Source organism: Danaus plexippus, chromosome 14 (genome assembly GCF_018135715.1).
Source record: "Danaus plexippus chromosome 14, MEX_DaPlex, whole genome shotgun sequence".
Taxonomy (NCBI): domain Eukaryota; kingdom Metazoa; phylum Arthropoda; class Insecta; order Lepidoptera; family Nymphalidae; genus Danaus; species Danaus plexippus.
Window position 1 is genome coordinate 1,514,830 of NC_083546.1, and position 25,390 is coordinate 1,540,219.

General features: G+C 29.9%; 1 protein-coding gene across 2 annotated transcripts in view; it reads right to left on the reverse strand.

Annotated features, from left to right (window-relative positions):
- Positions 1-287: 287 nt before the first annotated feature.
- The window catches only part of LOC116769832 (serine proteinase stubble), a 52,026-nt gene continuing 26,923 nt past the window's right edge, over positions 288-25,390 (reverse strand). The window contains exons 3-10 of one of the 2 annotated variants that reach the window (XM_032661027.2): positions 24,772-24,855; positions 3,834-3,992; positions 3,329-3,739; positions 2,958-3,215; positions 2,328-2,520; positions 1,632-1,929; positions 1,157-1,306; positions 288-497 (exon numbers count right to left, since the gene is read on the reverse strand). In XM_032661027.2, coding sequence (XP_032516918.2) covers positions 360-497; positions 1,157-1,306; positions 1,632-1,929; positions 2,328-2,520; positions 2,958-3,215; positions 3,329-3,739; positions 3,834-3,992; positions 24,772-24,855 — 1,691 coding nt within the window. In that variant the 3' untranslated portion in view covers positions 288-359. Of the gene's footprint in view, positions 498-1,156; positions 1,307-1,631; positions 1,930-2,327; positions 2,521-2,957; positions 3,216-3,328; positions 3,740-3,833; positions 3,993-24,756; positions 24,856-25,390 lie in introns of both variants that reach the window. The other variant, XM_032661026.2, reaches the window with a different exon arrangement.

The following is a 25,390-nucleotide window of genomic DNA, read 5'->3' on the forward strand; positions in this document are numbered from 1 at the left end:
TGTCCATACCAGTAAATATTGCAAATTATTTTGTAATTATATAATAATAAATTAATACGATTAAATAAATACAAATAAATCTGCAATATTTCGTTTGTCACACATCCAGGCTGATAAAGAATCTCGCAAAACAAGCTCTCTCCAGCCTTCAAATGGACTTTGAATAAAACGCCTCAGAAAACGTTGAATTTAATCAACATTTTTGAAGGTAACCGTTGAAACTGTAGCTCTTAAAATCATTGTCATGATCCCAAGGCTAGTCGTGTTCACTTTGATTAATATGAAACTACAAAATCAGTACATTGTCTATCCATAAATTCAGTACTCACAAACACTTTCATATTAACTTTAAATTTATTTTATGAGTTAACAGTTTGCAATATCCACGGGACGAACTTGGATATTCTTGTGCAAACGCCGGGTAAGTTCGCCTCCCCACAACCGATACCCCAGCTTATGATGCCCGCTAGGAAATATTTTTGATCTTTTCCTTTGACCTGCAAATTAAATAAGTACGTGAGCATCGTGAAAGTACCGTAAAACATTTACTATTCCAATGTGTAAGGAAATATTAAAGTCCTTTTACTATTTTCATCTCATTGTGATTCACAAACTACAAAAGAAATATTAAGTTGGATCTGCGAGTTGACATTATCCAACTTTAAATGCGGTTACTGTCCTATCCATTAAAGTTATTCCTCCTCTAGGAAGTCTATTTTTAAAATCTGTGTTAAAACTTGAGTATTTTCAGCGACCCATTTAGGAATAAAGACCATTATGCTATCTTCTCCATATATAAACTGTTAGGTCAGCGTTCGAAATAATCTCGGATTTTCAAGTGGTTTTTATTATTCCCTAGTGTTTCATTCAAAAACATTTTGTGTTAAGCATTTATTTAAAAGTCGTGCTTTTGTAAAATGAATCAAGAATTATATTGAAAAAAAAATTAAATAAAACGAAAACAAAAAATATATCAAGAACATTAAGAAAAAAAATATTATAAATGATTTTTATACAAAATGGAAATTCTTAGTAATTATTTTATTATAAATATATAGTTTGGTTTATAATTCACGTATTAATTTAATAAATGATTAGAATGACTTGAAACGTGTGTTACATTATGTAATTTTAGACTTGTTTAAGGGTTCATTACCTGTAAAGGTCCCCCCGAGTCCCCCTGACAAGAGTCGTGGCCCCCTCGCTCGTGCCCCGCACAAAGGAAAATGTCCGGAATGAACTCATGTCTTCCGGCTTGTAGAAACATTGACTTACATCTGTCATTCGACACTATTGGTACTTGCACCTAAAAATATATACACACCATTACAATTTGGGTAACTATATAATATATATTATAAAAATATTTATTAAAGTGAAAAGGAAAGTAAATAATAGCATTTTCTTTTATTTGATATATAATTAAATATAATATTACTTCCTAGTAGTTGTCATATGTTTGTTAACGGTTTTTTAAACAGCGTTATGTCATTTTGTTTGAATATCATAACATAATAAAAATAAAGATAGATAGAACAATGCATAAAATATACATATGTCGTTTCAGTTAGTCAATTATTTCAGGCTTAGAAAAAATTCGGTCTTGTTTTCCATACAGTTTGTTGCTATACCTCTTGCAAAACGGAAGGCAAAACTCCACCCTCAGATAATCTCCCCCAACCCGTGACGGTGGCATTTTCACCGACCAGAAGGTCATCGCTCGCTGGAAGACATATCGGGGATATGTGAGGCGCGAACTGGACCGGCGAATCCAGCTTCACCAACGCCAAATCATATTCGTAAGTGTAAAAATTGTATTTCGGATGGACCGCCTTTCTAGCCACACCTCTCTCAGAATACGGATATTGTTCAGACACTGTTGAGAAATCGTATTCGCCGACTCTTATCCGTATTTGCGAAGTAAGAAGACTGAAAAAGGTTTCTCGTATTTAGTTGACAATATAATAAGAGTGACAATATCAGCTAGTCCGAACTTGTCTTCTAATCAATCACTTATTGCTAAAACTTGGAAAAATATACTGGTTTATTATTAAATTAAAAAAATAAATTATTTTAGATTGCTTTGTAACTAGAATAATTGTTCGTGATGAGTAATCACCTAAGTCTAAGTTCTTTGTGATTCTTTTTTTATATACAAACTCAATAAACCCTTTCTAAGATGATTTTGTGATAAAAAGATTCTTTTAATAATAACTCAAGCACTACAAGTAAAGAACATCGAACTGCTTTCAACAACCAAGTAGAAAAATAAATAAAATATAAAATTAGAACCATCAGCTCATCAAGTAGATCCAACAAAGTCTTACTCGTCTACACAATGACCAGCAGTCGCTATCCACCCCTCGTTGATGATAGCACCTCCACATCTATGAGTCGATGAGAAGCCGAAGAAGGAATTCCGTCTAACAGACACCTGCCATGGCCAGCGACCGAAACTGGAGTCTTTGCCACCCATTATCCTCGTTTCTGGACGTGGCCACATCGCTCTCGTGCCACATTCTGAAAACAATAACGAAAAGCAACTTATAATAAATTCTTGTCTTTGATTAAACTTCGAATTAAACGGATCTTTTGTTCTATAGATTTTACTCAAGCGCCTATGTCATCATTGTAATTACAATGCAAAACATTATTGCCTCGGAGTATTGCATGATGATCAATATGTATTTAATTATAAAGAGACAACTCCTTTTACTTGTTAATTTTAATTAATATAGTCAAATTTAAGTATATATAATAGTGAATTTGTTTGCTCTTCCTTTTTTATTCAGAACTTTACCTTTAAAATGGCCGTAATGCAATTTTATATCTTTAATATATCGAAGTATCTTCCTCTTGGAAACGCACATTCAAGTTAATGAACATTTGATACAAGTAGCCATAGACTTAAATTATTAGCTGAACAAACCTGGTACATATAAAATAAATGTACAAACCGACACTATTCGTTGCGGCTGTTGTTTGTATGGAAGCGGGCGTCGACTCGTCGGTTTTGTTAATCATGTTTAAAGCTGGATCCTTTGGTTTTATGTAATTCTTATGTGGCTTGCTGGTTGTCGTTGTAAACTTCTTTGTGGGTTTTGGTTTCCCTACTGGTTTCTCCCAATTCGGTCTCGGTTTTGTTACAAATATTGGCTCAGTTGTAGCCTGCCAATGTATTGTGTTCAAGTTGTTTGGGCGCGACATCATATGAGCTGTGAATGCATAAAATTACATTAACATTACTAAATATGGTATACTTTTCCGTTATTTATTAACAACACCATCTAGAGTTAAGTAGTTAAACTAAGTTATATGTATGCTTTACCTGAAGCAATGCTATTCTCTGAGTGTTGTTCGGAAACAGCCATAGGGCGCGCGCCCATTAAACTAAGACTAGACGAAATTTTGTTGTGAGGACTAGCTTCCATTTCATTGCTTGGCCTATGTACATTTTGGTACTTATTTACACTGCTATAAGTTAGTTTATGAACTATATCACTGTTTTGCTCGCTATTTGCATCTAAACTGCTAACAGAGGGCAGGTTTATTTCAGGCGGGCGGTAGCTATATGATGTGGGAGCGCCATCTATGGGTTTGGTCATAAACGACGGCCGTGCCGTTTGTGAAGAGGGCCGTATAGTTTGAGTAGTACTCGGAGTAATAGTTGTTGCGCTGGTCGTGGTGTATGATGGCGTTGTTGACGGACGATCGGTAACTGTAGTTGGAATCGGCGTCTCTGAAGCATTAAGGAGTTAAGGTTTTAATAAAATAATTTAATATTTCAGGACACTCTTCTATTTGATCATTAAATGTATGGATTCTATTCGCACCTGTTATAGGTCGGTCGGGCATTCGGCAGCATGAACCGAACATGAAGCCATCTACACAGACTCCCGCGTGTATTCCTCCAACTCTGTTGCATTCCTGCACCCACATACAAGCCCCTCTCGAGCCGCCGACCGTACACGACTTGCGGGACATCTGATAACCTAGAAAATAAAATCAAACATTATAATATGATAGGTTCCCATAACTGATAATGGACTTCATTTAGTAACAAAAAAATCCCAAAGAGGCAAAATACAAAAATATCCATTGTATTGTAATTGTAATGTTTTTTAAATATTATATTTGCAATTAGTAACAGAATATGTCACGTATCATTGTGAGAAATAACTATAAAATATTTAATGATATTTCTTTTGATAATTGTATATCTAATAAGTTAAGAATCAGACAGTTGCAGATGTTCATCCAAGAGATGGCGTCACTTATACAATTACTTATATTTAGTGCTATTCTAAAACCAATTACACAAAACGTAGAGAGCGTAACAAAGTAACAGGCTGTCTAGATTTAAAAAGTAATATTATAATAAACAGTGTGTATGTTGGAAAGTCATTTCGTTAAGTAAACCAACCATTTCTCTTGTAAGTGTGTCTGTTAGTCTTAATTACAAAATAACAATATGGCTATTATTTTTCCACTACCATTTTAAATTAACAACATTTACAATGTAACAATATCCTTAAAGATTTTTTTTTTCTGAAATATAGTTTCATAGAAAATGGCCCTCTCGTAATCCATTAAATAGGACGACAAGGTCACTCTGAAATTTTCCAATAAATAAGGGGCTATTTTAAAAATATATTTAAAACAACGTCTTAACATAATAATTCAATGTAGGAATGAAACGAATCTTAATGCTGCTTTGAATAAGGTTTATTTTGTATTGATAACTGCCGATATATTTAGTTGAAGTGGGAACTACAGCTTTAAAAATATTTTCACTTACCGAAACCAACCGAACTATAAGTGCGACAAGGCCTTTCAATGATTGTGTTCACTTATTGGCCTTTTTGTATATCAAGTATCGACAAGGAAAACCTTTTACCTCACAACAAATGTCTCACGACACTTTTGTGAAATGTTATAACTGAATTTATAAAATAAAAAGCTTCCCAATTGTAAATTAGATAGATTTCGTTGTTACTTTTCATGTCTATGTCTGAGATTTCTAGAAAAAAGACTGACTTTTTTTATTTTAGTCAGCCAATTACACTGTCGGTTATATTCTAAAAGATTACTTGTTTATTAAAACATATTTAAGTCTAGTAATATATGAATATAAATAACCAATTAAAACCTCATATATAGTTACTATTTTAAAGTAAAAACCACCTTTAAATTAGTTTGAAAATCATGTAATAATATATATATACATATATATGAATAGCATCCCACAAAGACACGTTGACACTACGAGTACATATATTTTACATGGCATTTCTGTACAAGGATCATTTCATAGCTTAAACTGGCATTCTAGACACGCTTTGTCGGCAGTTTGAGTCGTTAAGATCGCACATACGGTATTAAGGGCGATGTTGTTTTTTTATCTGTGACATATTTTTAAAATGTCTAGTTTATTAACAGGACATTTACACATGTGAGATATTTTATTTTATTATTATTAATTTAAAATTAACTCCTTTATGACGTGATTATTCGCCCCCAAGACCTTTAAGCTAAAATTAGTTTGTTACTGATGTGGATGTTTTAAAGTTATTCTTAATATTTAGTGCTTATATACTTTCGAAGGATGTTTATTTATAAAACAAAAACCTTTTTTGGTTAAATTATTTTTAGTATTTTTTTAGATGATATAATAATATATATTTATGTTTTAGCAACTGTCAGAGCTTTTTATTGGAAAAGTATTAAATAAAATTGGTTCATAATGAATTTAATAAAAAAAAAATTGAACTCGCTGCCAGCAAATGAGCTTCCGTTATTTAAAAGCCTTTCGAGGAAGTAATGTCCTGTAATTTAACTCCAGAGCGGATTTCCATTGGAATTATTAATGAATATACTATTGCTATACGTGATATGGTTTGAAAATAATAAAAAATATATATTATATAATCTTTAATTTATTATTTAGATATTATATATAGACTTTACACTTAAATATCTAACATTTATGAAATTTTTAAATACATATACATATATCAGGAATACGATAGCTTAGTAAAAGGTTTTTATAAAAAAAAAGAAAATCTGGAATAGTATTAAATAACCCAGAAGTATAATACATAATAATTACAGATAGTTCATCATTTAATCTGTAATGCAAATAAAGTGTGGAAAAGATATTGCAAAGAATACGATAGTACCGGAGTAAAACTATAGTGGAAGAAACTTCAGCAGATTAACTTTCGAAAAGTAAATAATTTTCTTTGAAAACGTTCGTAAAGTTACCTTCACAGAACTCCACATCCGCGGCAGTCAGTGGAAAATTACATATTCATAAGAGAAAACAAGTTCCCCAACAAGTATATTCCTTTATTTTTCCCTCACAGCCTCACACGATATTACATGACGACGTTACGTAACACGTTACATGTAGACTTTTACGCTCTCACAGTAATAAAACACAATGAAATGCGTTCAACACTAGACTCTTCAATCACAGATCTATTTAATAACGAGCCCAAAGAGACCTACTGAGTACAAAGTTAGACATAGAAGATCTTACTTACCAGTGATGTCTTCAGCTACACCGAAATGCATTGAAATAAACACAATTATTTAGCTTATATATAGCGCTTATTGTGTTTTACTGCATAATAGGAACTTTTAATTATAGCATCCCTTGCTCTTAATATTGTTAAATATAACGGCTAGTACAACTTTTATAGGAAAAGCCTTTATTTTGATCGAAGGCTCATACTGTTGAAATACGTATATAAATGTTCAATATTCATTAAATAATTAAACTACAGTGAGAATCAAAGAAATGAATATAAATATAAGTATGTATGTTACGTGAGCGTGTTGAAATTTTCGCTTCTATCTGAAAAATTATATTAATTGACAAACGAATCTATAAATTATTTTTCCCCAACTTGTTACTATATAGTTTTTACAAAGCGGATCATTTATTACTCATGTAATATTGGGCTGAACGTAATGGTCAACATACCTAAAGGACTTAAAAGTAGTGATTACAAGGGATAAGGATAAATAGGGACTAATTGCATAAAAAAACCCTAGGAGACAGTTTCAATCTCATACAAAATAAACTCTAAATAAAAAAAAGATAATAAATTACAAAAATTTCATTATTTCCTTATGTTTGAAGTAAACAAACGTTATGCCACTTTTCTTAAACATATAACGTAATTCAAACAAAGGCCATTGTTAAGTAAGCCCCAAAAAATTTCGAAAAGTAATCATATATGTAACAAAGCAACGAAATGATTAGCTCTCTTTATGAAACAGGGTATATTTTTTCGAAATCTATTGTGTAGGTAAATCACATAGTAATAAATTTCAAAACATTGTTACAATCCTAATTTGTCTTTGACTTAATAATACATTATAAACAGAAAAGCATATCCCTTTGTGTGTGTAAACTCCTTAAGTTACATATGATTATGAAACTTTGTATTTAAAGATACTTTTATTTTTGATATTACTTTTATTTTTATTACACGTGTCGCTTATATACACGGACACAATTATACTAAGCTGAAATTAATTTTAAAAAACTCATTACAAACTAAAAATATAATGGTTTTTAAAATGAAATTATAACTTTGCGCTATTAAAGTAGCAGTTATTAAACTATTCAAAAACTATATCAAACAACAAAACAAATCTGAAACTACAACAATACCACATAAACGAAACTTTAAAGCGACGAAATTCTCAAATAATGTTACATTTTCACTAACCGTAACAAAAGGATCGGTAACTGCCCATAGAATTTCCCCGCATTGTCATACAAGGAAATAACCATTCTTGTTCACGATAAAGCAAATTGTGCCTTATATAACTTTATTTCCGTATGAGATGTTAGAGACTAACAAAACGTAGTCTCCTACAAACTGCGCTAACAATATAAAACGCAATCTTTTAGATTTTTATAGGAATTTATGACGAAAAACGTTTCAAACCGACTTCGTATGTAAATAAGTTTATGTTTAAGTATTTTTATTTATGATCATTATGAGTCTGATTGTATTTTTATCGAATTTGTCCTAAACATTATTAGTTGTAACATACACAGCATATGAATGAAACGTTCTGATTGTGGAGCAAAATCGAAATAACTTGAGCGGAGCATATACGAATTTTATATAAGAATTTAAATAACGCTTCATATATCTTAACAGTTTTGGATTATTTGGCATTTTTTATTCATATTTAAAACAAAGATAGTACGTTGTACGTAGCAACCGTGATCACGGGTAGACGAGGTGTCACACCGTGATCACGGTTGCTGCAAAGTAACCGAAACGTCGGGTTTATGTAGTTTTTTTAAATAATAAAATCCGCGTAGTAAATCCGAATAATACTAGTTTCATTTACTTAAAATACTTATCAAAATTCCACTAGCAGTAAATATTGAAGACAAAACATTATATCAAATCTCTAAAAATAGTCTTTATTAACATAGAAAATATTGAAGAAATATATATATATTAATTTAAAAAAACATTGTTTCTAAGCTATTATCTCAAATAAACCTAATTATAATCATATCAAAGTTGTTTGATTAAATTTTAACAAGATACATAAAGACGAAAAGTTGTTCCCAAGTATAATTATATATAGAAACAAACATAACAAGAAAAGAAAAATTTGGCAACGTTACACAAGAAATAACAAGTAACATACAACATAACATGTCCAATCTTAATAAACAGCACGGATGTTCAGTTTATCAAATTTAAACCATGTTCCTTTACTAATTAGCCCAAATACCAGGCGGGAGGTATTCCAGGAAATATTTCGCAGCTCAAAACGGCTGGTAATCTTCACTCCGTAATAATTCCGATGCGTCAAAACCAGTAGCTATTAAGATTCTGGTTACCGTTAAATACCAAGGACGGTGCTCACTCCGAACTACTAAGGTACCTAGAACTCGCAAATTTGTCGCTTGTGACGATTATGGCTATCTATGAATAGTATTTTATTAAATAGGAAGCCCTGTATTTGTTAATTTTATAGAACTACGCCAAATTAAAATGTACACATGGTTACTTAAGCTTGTCATTTTTGACTGGTTTACCATTTCCTGACCGTCTGGAGTTAATAGAGACAACAACTAATTACTTCGAAACAATAATCCCTAGTTTCATATAACCTTTTATTATAAAATTACTATATTTTTTTTCATTTAAGAAATCCATATGTCTAATGCCTCATTATCATAGTAGCATTAATAACTCATCGTTATAATGTTTAATAATTCATCGTTGTAGAAGACCAATGGTAACCCTATTCTAGGAATCTAAACCGCAAGGAATCGCGACAGAATGCTGTGTCCATAGCAAACATTACTCTCCGGCTTTCAAGACCTCAACTGGCTGCTGTCTGTGATTTAATTTGCTGTTTTAAATCAAATAAATAAATTATACGGTGTAGTTTTCTTGTAAAGGAGATTGTTATTCGAAATATTTGCTAGATACTCATAAAAGAGAATTCCTTTTCTGGAAACTAAACTAAAACATAAAAATACACATATATTTTTTAAGATGATTAATTTTTAACTAACAAAACATTCTAAAACCACATGCCAAAGAAAGTACATATTACTAGTTGATACTAAAAACTAAAATTTATTATGAAGAGTCGATGTAAAAAAAAACATTTAAGAGAATATTCCGTTATGCAAATGTCAAGAAAATAGCGACATAAAATATAACGATGTGGTCTACCGTATACAACCGCAGCCACAATTGATACAGACGTCCTTATATATAAATATAAAACACAGTAATTGGGACACTATTATACTTGTTTAAATGAACATACTAAGAATACTTAATTTCACCTGAAGTAAGGCTGTTTAATGTATATACTTTATAGCATTTGAAGCATACGGATTTATTAAGATAAATAATAAACTAATTCCATATTCCATCAGTTTTTAATATACTATTATTATTTATATGAATATTATTTCATGATATACTGGCGTCGGCTTCAAAGATAATTCAGTTTCTGTTTGTTGAATGTTCGATATAATTATAACTGTAAATTATTAGGGCGGTTAATATGAAATATGTTGTTTAATAATCGAGATTTTATTTATATTAATTACAACTCGCCAGCGGCATGCCTTCATTCGTACACGTGATAATTTTAATATCACCGGGTATTACGATGACGTTTTTAGGATTCACGTTTATGTCATTTTGCTGTGCCCTAAACAATACACAATTATTTCCTAACGAACTCAAAATAAATATAATAAACAAAAAATAGTCAGACAGACAGTTTTATTTATATAATTAACGGTTATTATTTAATGGTTTTATAGTAATGAATAGAAAGGCATAGAATTTGTTTTATACGAGTGTATTTGTAATTTTTTGCTAACGGACAATATGTGGATGTTTGTTTATTTTTATAATGTTGTATTATAAATTTATATGGAATCAGAATATATCTGTTTTCACGTGATATCAGAAAGTTTATAGTTTTTTCATTATTTACTTTATATAAAGACGTAAAATTTTCAGCTAAATTTCAATAAGATGAAAAACACAATTAAAAAGAATTGTGTTCGTGTCTTTTATTATCATTATTTTATAATCAAAACTCATCTTTGTATTCGGACTCTTTGTTCGAATGAAATTTCCAATTAATATGTTTTTGTATTATTATTTTTTTTATTACCAAATAATTAATTTAAATTGTAATCAACAATCGATCGTCGTTTCGGATTAACGGCACCACGCGATTGATTATAAATCAATGAAGCGATTTTTTTTATATATTTTTTGCGTATTTTTTTTTTTCGGACACAGGTATTAACAATCTATTGTGTTCGCGATGAAAGACAAAACGTATTTTCAAACAAATTTAAACCTTAACAATGGGTGTTATGATAAGTTTTTATGCTAACCTCTGCTAGTTTTCTTTTAAATTTGTCTGAATGACTTGCGGAGTTGACAGTAGACTAGAAAATGAAGTGGTTCCGTATCATGACGTAGATTTCACGTCACCTTACATATTATATATCCAAAATCTAATAAAATAATTATGACCATCTATCTATATAAATCTATCTACATATTAATAAAAATACATTTTATTACAGAAAGTCTTAAAACAAATATGTACTGTTTTCAAAATTTAGGACTTAAACAAAATTCATAAAAATATCATGCAAATATAATTATGTACGTTATTTATTACAACTATTTGTGTTTTTTTTTCTAAAAACTAAACCCTTATGATCATTTACAAAAGCAATATTATATTAAACGTAACTAATAACAGAGCACTGTTGACTTTTCATTGACGTAATAATGTAAATATAGTAAATTTGCCATACTTTTTTTTATTAAATATTTCATATTAGTTATAAAAAGCATTTTTATTTAACCCGTTACATGTATGACGGTCCACATAATACAAAACATCGCCAACTTTAATAGACGATCCGTTAGTTTAACAATTTTCAAATAACCAAAGCTTGAAATCGGTCTTTTGTATTTGATATAGAGGTCGATGGCATCACAGCTGTAATTATTTAATACATTTGAACTACATAAATATCTCACTTAAAAAGCATTCATTATGTTACGAATGTTGCTATATGAGACGTTGAAACCATCAAAATATTTACCATTGATTACGGACCTATAATTATATGACTCTAGAGGATAACCCGGGCTTTTTACCGATAAAAATAATACAGGAACGAGCGATTGATGTTTTGGTAAGTTATCGAATTATCAATACGAGAATAAACAACTAGTCGATTGAGTACAATTACGTCGAGTATTAACATATTGTCATTACCGACATAAGCTTTTAATTTTTAATAAGAGAAAAATTTTAAGGAGATAAATGAGGTTATATATCAGTGTCTTAAATTCTTTTCAACCACTTACTGAAATACGATATTCTATCCTTCGACAAATTGTTAATAAAAAAAAATCCATGCGCTAATTTACTTTTAGCTTATACTCTTTTATTTTCATTAATAAATTAATTAATTAATTAATAAGGAATGTTTAGATTATTATAAAATGTTCTTGGAAATATTTAAATACCATACAACTTCCTTTATAAATAAAATTAAACAAAAACGTTTATTAATTAAAATAAACAACGTTTTATTGGCAATTCCTTTTTGAAACATCAATAAATAGCTCAGAGTAACCGTGTTTTATGGATTGGTAAGTTCTATTGGACAGAGTTTAATTGCTATTTCAAGAGATGCTATAAGAATTTATTTCGCTTCTATTTATTTTTAAGAAACAAAAGCTTGAATTAAAAGTAATTTAACGTTAATAAAGGGTAAGGAATTTAGAATTTTCCGAACGACATAAAAACACTTTGTAATAGTATCACAAAAAATCAATTATAAATATAGTAATTTATTAGAAGGATGTTTAATACTTATGCAGGAAGAATAGATAAACGTACCGGACAAAAGAAGAGATGGGAAAAGAAAATGTAGATATTAACGCCTACAATATGCAGCAAATAAATGGATAGTCGAAACAAATCTTCTTGAAGTTACATTTAATGAATTAGACCAATGATCTCGTATAGAGGGACTGCTCCAATACTCTCTGTTATGTCTCTGTTATGATTTAAGTGTAAAAATAAATATTCACTCCTCAGTTTTAAATAAAAACTAGATTCTACTGAGATCTTCTAAAAAAATTAAACACGCCTGTAATACGTTTAAAGTGCAGCTGCTTTTTTGCGGTATTGGAATTATTTTTCTTAGTATACAACAAACAGAATACAAAGGTCTAAATAGTAAAATAATAGTTTTCTTGGCTATTTTTTAACGACGTAATTCGTACAATTCATAATATTTCTATTCTAAAGTTAATAGTCTTTTCAATATACGACATTACTTGAATATGTAGAAAATTACTTTCCTTTAATGATGTAACATTTTCAAACCCCAAATTGGCATTTAGTCTAAAGCAGACCATACAAGAAGATTTCGTGGCTACTCTGATAAGAATTACCAAGTAGCTAATTAGTCTTTTGTTTGGTCGGTACTATATTTGGTACCTTGAATTTAGGTTAGAAAACACAACAGACGCCGACTTCGTAATCTAGATAGTGTACATTAATTAATTTAGATAACATTAGTAAGGCTAAATACTAGGTTGGATGGACCATATAAAAAATTGTATGACTTGAATAATCTTAGAATGTTGAGATACAATAAAATTGATTCTTGCTTGTCCATTTATGATGAAGAAATCTCTCTATTCAAATTAGGGATAATACAAATTCTTAATTAACAACTTCTATTTTTTTTATGCGTTAATATTGTCCAGAAATGTCTTTCTAAAACCAAAAAACGTACACAAAGCTCACCGATATTATAAACACTTAAGTTTTGAGCTCTAAAAAACGACTAACAATAGACGTGTATATAACTCAATCAAACACAGAAAAAGTAATTACTTAATAAATTTAATTGTTTTTCACACATAATACTAGTTTGTATCAACTAAAAATCAAGAATCGTATATGTAATGTACTCTCCTGTATAACCATTCCATCTGAAATCTATTAATCCTCATTTGTTCGTGTACATTAGAAACGGGTAAACTGTGTACCGGATTAAATTCAATGCACTTATCCTATGAATAACCGTGAAGTATTTAATTTCATGCATCTCAACCGAGCTGTGTAGGAACCAAACTAATATACTTTAATTATACATCTGTGAAATGTATTATACGATGTTGAATTAGTGACAGAAATCAAATGATATATCATGCTTCGGATATTCGCGTTCCGATAACCAACAAATATCGCTGAACGGTTTAGTTCTATGACTAGATAACTCTTGTGTTTAGGATCGTATAAAAGATATTAAATGAAATTATTACCTTACCAGCATTCCGTTACCATCAAGCGCTTATGTTAAAATAACAGCAATTTCGTAATTTTGATTTGGAGGAAAAAAAAATTAAAAATAAAAAACACGTATTTTTTGGATGAGAATTCGGAAAATTGTATAATTATAAATAAAAAATATTTTTTAAATGGAAATAGAAGGATAGAAAGAATTTTCATTTACTCAAAATAATCTGCTAAAAACATGAATTACTTTCCTTATATTCTAAATCCCGTTAATATTATTAAGCAAAGTTATATATATTTCCTATTACTTCATAATAAATTAATACCCATAATACAATATTTACTCGCTATAAAACGATCTCTTGGATGAGTAAATAATAACTGTGAGCGGCTAATTCGCTTCGCTATCGGCTATAGTTATCGTTTAAATTATTTAGCCATGTAAAACTCATGACTACAAGTATAGTAGTAAATCGAACATGACTACATTATAGGGTTGTCACTATTATATTATAAACTACGAAGATAATTTACTAATTATATATCATTCGCACTAATAAAGAAGTTAACAAGCTTGTTTCACACATTTGCAGGATAAATATAGCCAATAAGATTTATAAAATATCCTAGCATGACAACAGTGTACAGATTTGTGTAAAATATAATGTTATAAGTAATTCCCGAGCAGAATAAATTTAAACCATTGTCTTGTTCCGAAACTATGTTTCTATAATATATTTTTGTTAACAACATCTTAACAAACGAGATTCTCTCATACCTTTCGTCCGTCCGTCCTTTTTTGATTACGGTGGCAAATTATTCGCAAGGATTCAAATTCAAGGATACTACCTTCTTCATATCTATTAGTAATTTAAATAGACTTTGGTGATATAGGCGATTTTAAAAAGTAAACGACGACTTACAAAACTCATTAAAATACGTGCAATATTAATGTACATTTATAAAAATTAATACATTAAAATTAATAGACAAAACTCAGAAACATCATACAATTGACGCGACTGAGGCCGCAGGCGAAACCTAGGGAAATAATAAATAGTATTTTAAATCATTCCGACCACAAAAGTTTTAGGTTATTTAAATAACTCTGGCTCTCCTTCATCAGTTATTTCCCTAGACAGAACAATCGTGCTTAGAATTATACAAGACAGAATCATCCACAAATAAACTTATACCCATTCATCTGGTTGAAAATAAGTAATTAAACAATCTTTTTGAATTGAAGAACTTGTATACTGTAATATTTATTGCGAACTGTCTGTTTTAACTAACTTTAATAGTCGACGATAATTTCCTTCACATAAATCTATAATCAATATATTTTCTAACCATTAATAAACATTTCTAAATTTAAACGTGTCTTTTAGGTACTATTATTATGTTGATATCCGCAAGAAACATAAGAAGCTAAACGGTAACGTTTTCCAAAATTAGAATTAAAGTTATGAAAATAGTTAACAAGTTTTATATAAAATAAAATATAATTTTTATATAGTTATAATAACATATTATTTACAACGGTTAATGTCTATGTGACACGTTTAAATTACCGAAGCAGTTGCAATTAATTTTATGTACGCGTCTATGGATGTTTATAAAACCGGCTAAGTACGTTGTGTCAAGCGCAGTAGGGTTCCGTAGGAAGCGGATAATACAAGCACAGTAAAGGTACCATTTTTCATAGCCATGTATAAAAGTTATGAATTGCGAATTTATAATTTCTATCTTTATAACTTTAATTCATTGGGTTGTTTATTTGATTTATATCAGGTATTTGACTAAAGAAAAAGACTATAGATTCAAATAAGAAACTTTTTTTAAATTACATTTCAGAACAGCGAATGTAAGTAAAAAATAGATTTCATCTTTCTTTTCTCTGTACGAATACTACCAGAAATACACCAATCAGTAGCAAACAAAACCTCTTTTCAAAGAAGAATTTACAGAACAAAAATAAATTAACAAGATTAGGATAAATTCGTGGTCATATAGTTGTTGCGGAAATGAAGCGATGCTGTTTGTTTGAAAACTTGAATTTGATTCGTTTTTACCTGTCGTTGTAATGACAAAATTAATAGCGAGCATTTCAGTGTTTTATTTCAAATCGTGTATAAAACCTACATGCTGCCCGTGTTCAAGGTGGCTCATACTAAAGGTAGTGTATCAGAATAATGTTATCGTCGAAAGGCTATCTAAAAATTTGTTTACTTTTCACGCGATGTTTTTTTTAAGAACAAAGTTTGTTTATCATTGTTTACGTGAAATAAGGCCATATTATGTGAGGTCATCTTTATTTATTAACTTTTACAAATAAACATTTTTTTTATCTCATCAGCATTCCTTGAACTCATTTCGGTAAACCGACAACTAAAGTTTCAGCAACCAAAAAATATTATTATGAAACATTATCTTAAAATTTCAAGTTACATTTTTTTAGCGACTGTACTGTCCAACGAGACGAGAAATTGTATATTAAATAGACATACATTTTTTTATCAAATAGACGTCACATGTAATAACAGAGGAATATTGATTTTAGGGTATAATGAAGAAAACTTTTGTATAAATTTCCATTTAGACAGATGAACTACTCTTAAATTGTATACTTGGATAAAACAAACTCTTTTATAAATATTTTTAAAGTTAATTATAAAGTAAGGAAAAAAGTTAAAAGTATTTTATCTAAGAAATCGTGTTAATTAAATAATATAAAATATTATGCTACGAATCATAACAATCATATTAATTAACTGTTATCATTTTAACTATATTAGTTTAGTGGAAAGCGTAGAAATAAGCGGAAAACACTATCCGAAGATCTCGCTTTCTAGAGATGATAAATCGCAAAATCTTGCAACTCTGTGACAAGAGCACGCAATGTTTGAAAACAGGCCTAAAAGCGGAACTGTTTATAAAAGTTAGAGATCAAACTGTTTGTACAATGGCGCCTTTCCTTTCATTGCACTTAACAATACGAGTATAGCCAGAGAAAGTTAATTATGGTATAATTTAATGCGGGCTATTAATATTTTAGTAAGAATAGAATTGTTGCCAACCTCCCTTTTATTAATATGGAAATTATATAACTATAGAACATTACAATATGCATACTTATTAAGGATTACAGCTAAAAAAAATTATATGACTAATTTCAAACATCACATACTTTATGTTAAAATGATATATTGCATTTTAAGAACTTTTCTTTTGTAATATTTATCTAATCATTTTTAAAGTGAAATCAAATATGACAACCTAGCTATATATATATGTGATACAATATTTTTATTTATTATAGTACCTACAAAACGTAGACCAATACTATACATTTTATACAAAGAAAATATAAATGTATATCTATAATAAATATGTCGTATATCGCTATTTCCATTCTATATAATTAATAGAACTTTTCGGCGATCAAATTAAACGCTTCAAATATATAATTGGCTTGAAACATTAACCTGGTTTATGGATTATTAAAACAATGCTCGTTGGGCAAAATGAAAGCGAAACGCCATGAACTGATGCTATCATTTATTTATAGTGTTAACATCGTGTTTTGGCACGTGGTATCTCGATAGAAACTTATTTGTGAGTTTCCGTTTAGAAACAGATAAAATTCGATGATTTCTGCTCCGTGTACTTACTGTGAGGTCTATGTGAAACTAACAAAGTTCCAATTTCCATATAGAAACAATTATAAAACGTAGCATTGAATGATTTTTAATAAAAAACACCAAGAACTTTTATTGTTGCAGGTAGAGCGCAAATAAATAGATATAAGATAATTTATATTATATGTAATAAATCATCAGACCTCCTATGTTACTTAGCTATCGAACCTCCGAAAGCGTTTACTCAATCAAGTCGTTAGCAATGAACCAGATTTCCCACATACTTCAAATTGATCGCGCAACTATTTATTTCAATTCAATACTCTATTTCTTGGTTGAGTGAATCGTTGTTAGCTAAAGATAAAACACAATATTTTCACTTTTATCTATCGCAGTGTTAATTATTCGGTTAGCACACTGGCCGTATGTACGGCTACAAACCGTGACCAATGGACAATTTTCTCCGTTTCACCTTAACGAAACGAGACCAGAGATATCAGTAAAAGATAAATGAACTTATCCTGAGACGAAACTAACGAATCCTTTCGAAATGAAGGTGTTTTCAGAAAGATCTATATATAAATACTATCTCTAGTTGATAACCGTTACAAAATAGCTTCTAAAACCATATACATGTCTTACTTTGTCTATAATTGAATTAAATTTATATTAATTATTTGCCCATTCCATACAAATTGTCACGAATCATAAACAAATCTTATGCTATGCAGCTTATTTAAGAGGTTTAACGCTTTCAACTCAGAATAATATTATCACGAAATTAATGAATAACTATTTAAGTTAACAAAAATAATATTTTAAATTTCATAGTATTAGAATTTGATTTACAAGACCTTATTTTTTCACTCTTTTTTTAATTTTATCACCTTTAAATATTTGATAAGTTTCTTATTTAATAATATGGAATGATTAGTGCTTTTAGTTGTTCGTATTATTAGGGATTCTATTCGATGATGTTTTCCAGTTTGCTCTTATAATGAGAAAAGTTTGATTGGTAATCGTTTTGGAAATGTCAAAGTTTTTCGTTTTCCTTAAGATAAGCAGTACTTATACTATTATACGCTACGAACTTTGACCATTTTTTCTGGTTACTTCGTCGATAATATTTTTAGAGATTATTTTATTTTTTAAATGATATAAATTATTCTTTTCACTTTTTATTGTAAAAGAAAATATAATAATTAACAATATCTCAAATTAATTATTTATTATAAAACCTGTATATGTTTTTGTTTTGTATTTCAACAGTTCTTTGGTCTTGTTGTTATGAAAACCAGAAATTCTTCTCATAGTACCACCTTATACAATTTTTGTGATATATTAAAAATAATATCCTTATATGATAGAAAAATATCAAATACGTCGACGAAATAAAAACAATGATTATTTCTGACACTTGTATCACTTTTTGTATGACAAAATAGATCCTGAACAAATCTCTTGGTGAGACTTTCGTGAGTATTCATTTAAATAAAAGTAATATTTTAGGAGATGCTATCGCGATTTTTATCATTTTAAATTACATACTCTCGACGTGTCGGTTACTTTGCAGCAACCGTGATCACGGGCAGACGAGATGAATATATCTGTCAGTTGGTCCTTGTTATTTGTTATCTAGAGCTAACGATGTCTTAATTTCCTAGCGTACAGCACTCGAGGCTTGCAGAACGCGTTTACTGTGTCACGAAATCCTGCGACGTGGTTTTATATATTTTATGAAGGCTTCATAGGTGTTAGATAGATTCCAGCAATCTATGTTGAAATTGGAGTGTTCGAAAGAAACGCGTAGTACATCAGAAAATATTAGTTTTATTTAAATGTCTCAGTTTCAACTTTCGGCTTACTTTATATTAACCTTAAAGAACTGATTACCAAATTTCCTTAATTTTTTCAAAGAATCTATTCAACTTATTTCATACAACCGTAGAAAATTATTTATAGAACTTTACTTTCAATTTGTTTACAGTGTTGGAAATTTATTTTGTAACATTTGTTACATTTTAAAGTGAAACGTTATGACGGGCAATATTTGCTGGCTAATAATTCAATAATTTGTAATCTCGGTAAGTTGTTTAATCAAAGAAACTTTAACATAACGGAAAGTAGGCAAGAAAGTTAGAGACACATCTGGGAGTTGCGACCTACTTTTTTCTTGTGTCCAGTAGCACTTTGCAATATATTTTTTAAAGGATCCAGTGAGCATGGGAAATATATAAAAAATATGTAAATTTTATCCGAAATAATGTTTACTGATGACGTATGCCATCAGATCCCTGTTTTAATTTGCTCTTAGTGAGGGTAAAAAAAAAAATATTTTTTTAAACCAGATATTCTTTCACTGCTGTGCTTATCAAATAAATCTATAAGATAACAAAATTTTTAAACCTTACACAGGAATATTCCAAGTTTTGCTTACATTAAAATAACCACAGATGACATGAATTAATTTTTAATATTTCTTCAATTATTTTGTATCAAATACAAACTTATAAATCCAGACGAACTTTCCCACTTACATTATTAGTGGGATAGTAGGATAGTGTCAAGTGTTATATTAAATAGCATACCATTAAGACACAAAACAAGAAGAAGTCAAGAAACCCGAGAGTGTAAAGTTCTAAGCAATACTAGTTTGTGAATGGCGAGAGTTGCGTGTCTATAACTTTGAAATTTGAGAAACTCTTTTCCTCAAAAGCCTACACAGTTATCTATTAATCATAAGTTTAATCTACAGGCGTGTAACTGAAAACCTTTTATAGCTTCTTTATTAGTTTCCAAAACAGTTTTCGGATGAGATGAATAAACAAAACAATATCTCAAGTCATTTTCATAACATCAAAATGACATGACAGAAAACGACTTTCGCTTCACGGAACACCAAAACAACTGACGATCATGCAACCGGCTTCGTCTAAATCATCACATGATGGATGCGAGTTCAACTTTCCTGCCGGTGAAACTGTTCGCAGATGGGAATTGATGCGCTCCACAATTGACCGGCCCTACATTAGGTGATGGATGTAGCGTTGAGATAACAATGCACTATGACATGTGCACTTCATAAAGCAAATGAGTACGATGAATTCAATATATCAATGTAAACTCATCTTTGTCTCTGAGTGAGAATAAATTTGAATAATAAAGTAAATACCTCACGTCAGTCATATTAAACGTACCTGTATATCACTACAAATTTTTAACAATAGTCTAACAAATCTTAGGTTGTACCGAACACGTGTTACTTGAAAAATACAATTTACATAGAACTCCCAATGTAGCTGGAATCACAAATTATTTCTCGAAGAAACATTATATGACATTTATACATAACTAAGGTAAGACTTTACTTGTTTAGAAAGTTTTTCTTGATGTAATATGCAAATAGCTACAAACAAATTTAAGAAATAAATTGAAATATATCGTGCACCAACCATATCTGTATTATTTTTAATAATACAAGGTCAAAGGTACAAATCCCACTATTGACATTGATATAAGCAGGTTTGTCAGTTTGAATAACCAACTATTTACACGAACGTAAGTAAGTGACCTCGTTCTCAAAGCACTTCCAATTTCTCTATATCCAAACTTGGCCCTTTCCAGGTTTTTCAATCTAGAACACATAAACATCAAGTTGCAGATGTCCACTTAGCATACATTCAGACCACTTAAAAAGATTTATATATGTATATACTTTTGATTAGGACTATTTAAGAGCAGATTTCCTTAACAGGCAATGTATAAATCTCATTCGCTGATATTTAACAAATACATTAAAACAGTTATTTAAATGTAAACTGAAATTCCGGATCGTTTTCGAGAAATGAATCGATAAGAATAATATGCGATATAAATAACTCATTAGTAAATAATTTTGAACTTATTATTCAGCACAAGAAACACATACGACAGAAACAAAAAGTCTGCATAACAATCTTTATATTACTATTAAACTTCGAACCAAATTTTTTATGAATCTTTCAGCAATTCACTGCTATTTACATTATTTTTAATTCTTATTCAAAATACAATAGCCATAAGCATTGTAAAATTTACTCAGCTTATTATTTTTTTTATTCTTTGTATGGAAATTTCATTATTTTTAGATACAAAAGTTTATTTAAGCTCAAAACTATAAAATGCGTATATATATATATACATATATAAGGAAGAATGAACACGTTTTCCAAAGGAATACCGTTTTATTGCCGAAAAAAAGACGACTATTTCGTTTTATAAACACTAAAACAAACGCTCCACTTAAGGTACAGAATTTACACATCGTAAAAAAGGTGTTACTTTGACTTTTATTATACATTAAAAATATGCTCGCATTCGTTCCAGGTATAATCGTAAATTGGTGCCTTTGTCATTTTGAATTTCGAAAGTTTTCGCCTTTTGAAAGATTTTACCTAACAATTTTTTGTTATATGCAAATGAATATTAAAAACGCTTTAAAAGAAACATCCAAAATAACATTGTGAGCTCTTGAAACACCCGCTATATAATTGTATGAAAGTGAAATGTTTCTCTCATTGACGCTTACGGGTTAATAAATTCACTTTCGTGACCTTGTAGGGCTTGAATGGCGTTAAAAAGTAAAAGTTATGCCCAGAGCAAAGGCTATGAGCTTTTATTAATGCTCAGCGAAGGCGGTTAGCTACACACTTCACTGGTTTTAAATCCAAATTAATAAAAAGAAAATATCTTACAAGAACACAAATACTTCAAATGCATTATATACACCTACATACTTTTAGTTTTCTTATATGAAAAACTGTACAGACCTTTTCTACCGAAATATTTAATACATAATGAACAAGATGCCCTTTGACATTACCCGTATAAAGCAAGCACATCCCGACCACACATCATCTCCAGAAGGTTTCCTTAATACGTCATAACCCTGCAATGTATCACAACTTATAATCCCCCAAAGGCCATTACACCGGCACGCGGTATATAACGGGTCTTGTAGGCCTGGGTCTTGTAGGCCTGGGTATATGTAACGCTAATTCGCTTGAAGGGTTATTAGAAAAGAGCAAAATTTGTTTGTTCAGGTGTGCAGAAAATCTAAATACATTTTCTGTGATTCAATTATGTCTTAGTATAATTATTCGCATAATTTACTTTCTAAGGTACTTTGTTATTTAATTTGATATGTCCTTTCTTTGTCCCTTCGGGAGTAACATTGACAATTTTAATCAGTATAAATTAAGGGGTATAAAAAAAATAAGATTCTATATTAAATAACTCGCTTTTATACTAGAAATTGTATTTTGTAAATAGTTTTGCTCATTTTAAAGGAGACCGATGTATTTTCAACTCACCGCAATCGCTGCCAGAATTCAATTCAATCCGAAGTGTTGAAAGGCTATCAAATTCTTTAAAGCTGTAGCGGGATCGCTTTGAGTTATAAACAACCCCATATAAACAGAGTTTATGGGTAATGTATCGGTACGAAATGTAAGGGGTAATATTGAACAACATTGTTACTATCCATAAATCACTTTTATGCTTTTATTTGCAAATAGTTTTTTTTATGAACACAGATAAAGAATAATGCAATATTTGTGTCATTGCAATTACAAGTAAAAGTGATCAGAGGGAAGGTGAAAATTCATTAATTTACATTAAACCTGTATGATTTAATTTCTAAATATTAAATATTACCTGTAAACTTGATATACCATTTATGACTTGAGTGAAACTTACTACGAAGCCGCTAAATGTATTGATAGTACAAAACAGGGATACCTGTTTTGTAAATTCATGATAAATTCATGATAATGAATGCCATAAACCTGAAATTTATATTGATTGGAATAAAACAAAAATATGAAAAGATGCTTATTTATGTAAATTTCAAGCAAAAATGTTTGTATGCTTGATATACACACGCATGCGTTTAATGTGATAAATTATTCAAAGAAAGCAGCAGGACGTAGCGTTTTTATATAAAAAACGGGGACGCAATGAGTTACGTGACATTTTTATCTTTTCAGCCACAGCAATATTTTTTGATATGTTATACATAACATTCCTTTTTTTTTTTGAAATATAAAATTGACAGAGCGTTTTTAAACCACGCTGGATATAAATGTCTATTTTGAGACACACAAAACTCGGATAACTCAACTTTCGCTTCGAATAATCGATCTATCAACGCCTCTCATGTCAATTACTTTCACAAAATATATCAAAGCACTTCAGTGCCATACAAAATATAAACCAATAAACAAATTGAACTGCTACAATATAAACGATATATAAATCTAAAGGAACTATCAATACTTACGTTTAATTAAAGCCTATAACATATAACATTTGAATCTAATAGTATAAAAAAATACGTTGCCTTAAACTTGCACTTTAGTTAGAAGTTTTGAGGTATTTGTTCAATTTACGGTCGCGGTCCTGAAAAGAGAATTATAACGGAAAACTTCAAAATTGATCGATATTATATTTGATTAAAGTTTACTTGAAAAAAAAAACTTTTTATTTTCGAATAAAATTATTTATTAATGTACGCTCTTTAAGCTGTAAATATTCCTTTAAGCTAATTTATATTTGTTATAATAAATGTCCGTGGCACAGTAAAAAACTAATTTAGTAATACGTCTTAACATAAAACACTTTGTAGGTAAGATTTACGGGACACTGAGTACCTTTAACATGCGGTGATAAAGAAATGAAAGTGATGTCGTGAGACTGCTTACTATAAAATTACTTAACGAGACTGTCTAACTTTATAACACCCCGAGATAGTGTCAGTAGCACATACGCCGTAGAATAAGAGAAAAATGACGTTTATCAAGCAATTTATTTATAAGATACAGTAATTAAACGAGATTTCTTTTTATGAAAAAAAATCAAAAATTTCTTCAATAATCTGTCACATCAGTAGGTTTTTCTCTAAATAGAAAAAAAAATAAATAGTATTGCTTACTTTTAATATCGGACAGTATGCTATAAACAGACTTGAGGAATCAGTGTCAAGAACATTGAACATTGTGCATCGAAATAAAAGCGATGTAGAATGAGGTTTATGTCACAAAATAATAAAAAGTACCAAGTAATACTTACAGACATTAATATCAAGTGTACGGTGTATCGAAATATATGTTTTTAACTGGAAAATATTACCAAATAGTAAACGATAGGCACTCCAGAAAGACTTCAGCGTATTTTGTGTTTGGAAATGGAAACAGTGATGAAGAATGCTTACTGTAAAAGAGCTCACCAGAGCCGGCCCGGGGCGTGGCGCGGGCGGGCGCGGACAGCGCTAGCAGCGCTAGTGACCACCACCATGACATCACAACCACACCTGAAAGAAACATACATGATGTAAAATACCTAACAAAATCACGATAACAATAATAAATGTCGACTATCGAAAAGCAAAAGTAGTTTTAATCTATTCTATATATCATTAAACGCTCCGCTGCACCCGAGACTATTAAACAGTGGGCGTTGTTTTCTTAACAATTTAATTAAAGAAACGGTACAAGTTTGCATATTAGAAACACCGTATATAATACACTTTCTCTCTCATTTAATAGTCACTTAACATCTCTTACAGAAAATACAGAAGCAGTTTGAAATATATATGATAGCTTATTTTAATTATCATTGCATTTGAATTCACGTCTATTCAATGTATATGTAAAGCTTTTATGAAAATATTAAACGATATTAATAAAGATATATTCTACTAATTTTATTATCACTTAACTGTCAATACCTGTATGTGAGTACGCTTGGTAATAAATCACGCAAAAAGTTCTTATCATATTTATGTATTTGATATCAAAATAAAGTATTATATTCCTGTTCATATTTTATTTTAATATCTTATCTTC